The sequence below is a fragment of the Larimichthys crocea genome, chromosome VII (genome assembly GCF_000972845.2).
Source record: "Larimichthys crocea isolate SSNF chromosome VII, L_crocea_2.0, whole genome shotgun sequence".
NCBI lineage: Eukaryota > Metazoa > Chordata > Actinopteri > Sciaenidae > Larimichthys > Larimichthys crocea.
The window spans coordinates 28,563,219-28,567,388 of record NC_040017.1 but is presented as its reverse complement, the minus strand read 5'-3'; the positions used below and the strand labels follow the sequence as shown (position 1 = coordinate 28,567,388).

At 43.0% G+C, this 4,170-nt stretch overlaps 1 protein-coding gene across 1 annotated transcript; it reads right to left on the bottom strand.

Moving 5' to 3' along the window:
• Window positions 1-544: 544 nt before the first annotated feature.
• Window positions 545-3,833, bottom strand: chp2 (calcineurin-like EF-hand protein 2). The gene is made up of 8 exons (XM_027280813.1): window positions 3,713-3,833; window positions 3,084-3,221; window positions 2,324-2,396; window positions 2,105-2,185; window positions 1,779-1,903; window positions 1,611-1,672; window positions 1,095-1,217; window positions 545-965 (listed from the first exon to the last, which is right to left on the bottom strand). The coding sequence occupies exons 1-8, from the start codon at window positions 3,807-3,809 to the stop codon at window positions 912-914; spliced, it is 753 nt and encodes a 250-aa protein (XP_027136614.1). The 5' UTR covers window positions 3,810-3,833; the 3' UTR covers window positions 545-911.
• Between the last annotated feature and the right edge of the window lie 337 nt (window positions 3,834-4,170).

Sequence of the window (4,170 nt, the reverse complement as noted above, 5' to 3'; positions counted from 1 at the left end):
AATGTTCAACAAAGCTGAGTGATAATTAAAGACTGGGGTTCACAGAGATATCTCATTGTAGCTGGACCTGTTCTGAAACACAGACAGTTGCATCCAGCAGATGTTTTTCTTCTCTCTGACACATTTGGCCACATTTCCAGGTGGCATGAAGCCATCTACAGTGCAGATGCAGTTACAATGAATTTTCGTCAGGCAGTAGGTCATCGTGTTTACCGTGCATGTTGTTTCTCTGCTCCATATGAACCAGCAGATCATCGGCCTTGAATTTCTGAACCACCGGGTATCTCAAACCCAACCCATAGCTTTACTTTCTGCTGAGCGTTGACTCTTATAGTTTGCCTTATGGTTTCCTCCAGGGATATCTGAAATATCTCTACAACTATTCGATGGATTGTCACAAAATATTGAACATTCATGGTCTTCTGGTACTTTGGTGATTCTCTGACTTCTTCTACCATGACCTATGCTTTGGTTTATGAAAACAGATGCTACACTGGGTGTCTGCATTCGAGATAGTGTTCACACATGGACAGTCCACGCAAACCTTTGCCTCTCTTCTCTGTTTATTAGTTTCTTTTAAAAGGGAGAAGAAGAACTCATGTGATCTCCCTCTCTAAACTCAACCAGCAGATGTCCGTCCACTAGAAGTCGGCTCAGCTCGAGGTTTCTGCCCCTTAAAGGTAGTTTTTTTTCCCCTGCCACCGTCGCCAAGTGCTCGCTCATGGTGGGCATTAAAGAAGATGATCTAGACCTGCTCTGCAGGGAAAGTTGTGATAGTTTTGCCCTGCCTCATTGATTACATTCACAAATCTAAATAACTTATTCCTGTAGCACATTATACTCATTAGGCACATCCACCCAAACCAAATCCCTACAGATTTTCACACTTTGTTGTTCCTCCGTCTTTGTCTTTAGCTCAGGAAGCGAATACTCATTTTGTGATCGATGTTCACTTTCTCCAGGGACTGAAAACAAAAACAAAAAAAGGAAACAGATTTTAGTATTTCAGTGTGGAAGCTGTTTATCTGTGTCATCGTTAGCAGATTTAAACAGCCGGTTGTCTATTCAGTCTCTAATTTGGTCGACCCGCTCACCTTTCTGAACTCGTCAAAGGAAATGGCGTCATCTTGGTCGAAGTCGGCCTCCTGGATGGCTCGCTCAGCGATGCTCTGCAGCTGCTCCTCCGTCACCTGCATCCCCAGCATCGCCCGTAACACCTGAGAGTCAACCAATCACTAATCACGTTGGCTTTGAGAAGTCCAAATCTCTGTTTTTCTGTAGAACGTGGAAACTTCAGTTCACGTGGAGTAACTCAAGAGTCAATTCTAGGCCCTGTTCCGCCTGTTTCAAAATATTTGGTACTGTATATTTCTATGCAGATGATGCACAATTATAGCTTCCTGTTGATACTAGTAGTTTGGTTACCTGAAGGAAGCTTTAAATAATATTAAGTGATGGATGTCTTGTCATTTTCTTTGGCTTGATAAGGACAAAAGTGAAATCTTTATATTCCTTTGAGGAGCAGTTATCGCTGTTAAATATGCATTTTTAACTAGTTTCAGTGTGGGAGGTAGCAGAGAGACACAGTGATGAACTTAACGGTTACAGACCTGAAGAAGCTCTGCTCTGGAAATCTTTCCATCTCTGTCTTGATCGTACAACTGGAAAGCAACTGAACACACACACACACACACACACACACAGTTAAAGAATCATTGTCTGAGAAGAACATTAGAGGTCTATAGATCAAAAGTTGTAGCAGAACCGACTGAACTGACATTTGAGTTTCCTCATGCTGCTGTTGGCCGGCTCCGGCTGGGCTCCGTCTCTGGTTCGGTTTGAGTCTGCAGGTCGGAAATGAGCCAGAACCCGAACAAAGGAGGCAAAGTCCAAAGTTTCCTGTCTGGAGAGAGAGAGAGAGAGGAAAGGGAAGTGCTTCTTGTTCAAAGTGACAAACAGGATAAATAACGAAGTGCTCTAAAGTCCAAACGCTCAAATCTCCAGTTCTGTTAGTTTGTCCTGAAGGTTTCATGTCTCACATGTAAAAATCAGCATTGCACTTATCTAATTTTTACATTTTTTAAACATTTGCAGGCTGCTGTACCCTGGAGAGAAGAAGGCGCTGATGATTCGGTCTCCGATCGGGTTCATGGCCAACTCCCGAACTGCTCCGAAATCTTCAGGCCTAGAACACAGAGACCGAGAGTAGAGAGACTTCCAGGGCTGCTAACACGGAGTGTTATGATGCTGTTGATGAATTTGTTATTTCAAATGGTTACAAATAAAGTTTTATCCTCAATGACACAAATAGTGATCCACCAACCTGAGCTGTCCGGTGTCGTCTTTGTCCAGAAACTGAAACCTCTCGTAGAGACGAAGGATGTGAGCGGCAGAGACTGAAACATGGAGAACGTTTGATGGATCACAGATGATTCAATAACCCGTCATGTTTTTATCACACCTGTCAGCTTCACTCCAGTATCAGACCAAGAGTGACAACAAGTCGTGTTTGAGGTATTTATCTATTTATTTGTAAAATACATTAAAAAAGGTTTCCTCAGTTTGAGCTTTGTTTTTATGTGAAGAACTTTGTGTTACATTTTGTTTTGTATGAAAAGTTCAAATATTAAAGATGTAATTATCCATTCAAAATATATTTGTAACATTCCCTCAAACCTGATCTGATGAAGAAGACAGTGAACCGTGGTTAAAGCTCCAGGACGAGCAGCGCAGTGACGCTGCGTTTCATCTGTTTATCTCAGTTTGTGGTGAACACCCTGAACTGTCTGATAACAGAAAACACACTGAGCTGCTTCCTGTGGGGTTTACTGTCACACACACACTCACACACTTCACTTCATTTTTAATGTATATTCTGCATTTCCTCCGGCGTTCAGCTTGTACAAATATAAGTACAGAAATGAATGAATGCTTTATGACATCAGCTGTCAGCGTCCTTCAACACGTGATGGTTCAAACTGTAACAAAGAGTAACAAGACAGTCAGTGACTGTCTTCACTAACAGAACAGCTGTTCCCTGCAGTCTGATCTGTTGGACTGAAACAAAGGAAAGTGGAACTCACAGCCGGTTTCCTGCACGAGCTGCTCGGCGTCCGGGATGTTGTTCATGCTCGAGCTGTTGGAGCCCATCCTGCTGCTGAAACACAACCTGACCTCTGACACACTCTGTTGGTTCTGCTTGATCAGGCTGACTGTAACTCCTCCACAGAGATGACGGACATGTCATTCACCCAATCACAACTCACCTGACAGGCACGCACTGACCAATGAGCTGCAAGGGTGTGATATTTTAAAGACAGCATGAAGCTGCTGGAGCTCATGAAAAAACTGGATATTTGAATATAAATGAAGATGATGGTGTCATCTACATAATAGATTTTAATGAATAAACTCATAAACTGTGAAGTTATTAAATATTCTTACACTTGAAAAATCCCTCTGAATTATGCTTAATGAGCTGACCGTGAAAAACAAACTTCATTTAAACAGAAACGTCTTCGTTAGTCACCATCTCTGCTCTGGGCGATAAACATCCTCGAGTCGACGAGTGAGATCTGAAAATATTAAATATATTTCTGTCCTCGAGTCGACGAGTGAGATCTGAAAATATTAAATATATTTCTGTGACACGTCTCAATGGGACCAGCCACATGTCTCTTTAGAATCTGCTGTTTGTTTCAGGCTGACGTACCTGAGCTGGTTGGAGTCACACAGGTGTGTGCAGGTGTGTGCAGGTGTGTTGACTCAGTGGAGCTGTGACTCTGTTCATGGTCACAAGAGGGAGCCATTTCCACACAAATACACCAACGTCCTCAGAAGAAGTGCTGATACACACACTGTGAACACATGGACGACATGAGGACATGAGGACACGAGGACACGAGAACACGAAGACATGAGGACATGAAGACACGAGGACATGAGAACACGAAGACACGAGGACATGAGGACACGAGGACACGAAGACATGAGGACATGAGAACACGAAGACACGAGGACATGAGGACACGAAGACACGAAGACATGAGGACACGAGGACATGAGAACACGAGGACACGAAGACATGAGGACACGAGGACATGAGTCGCATTGAGTTTGGTTTTAGGCTTTAGATTGATTATAGATTATAGATAGAGTTCCATCAGGACT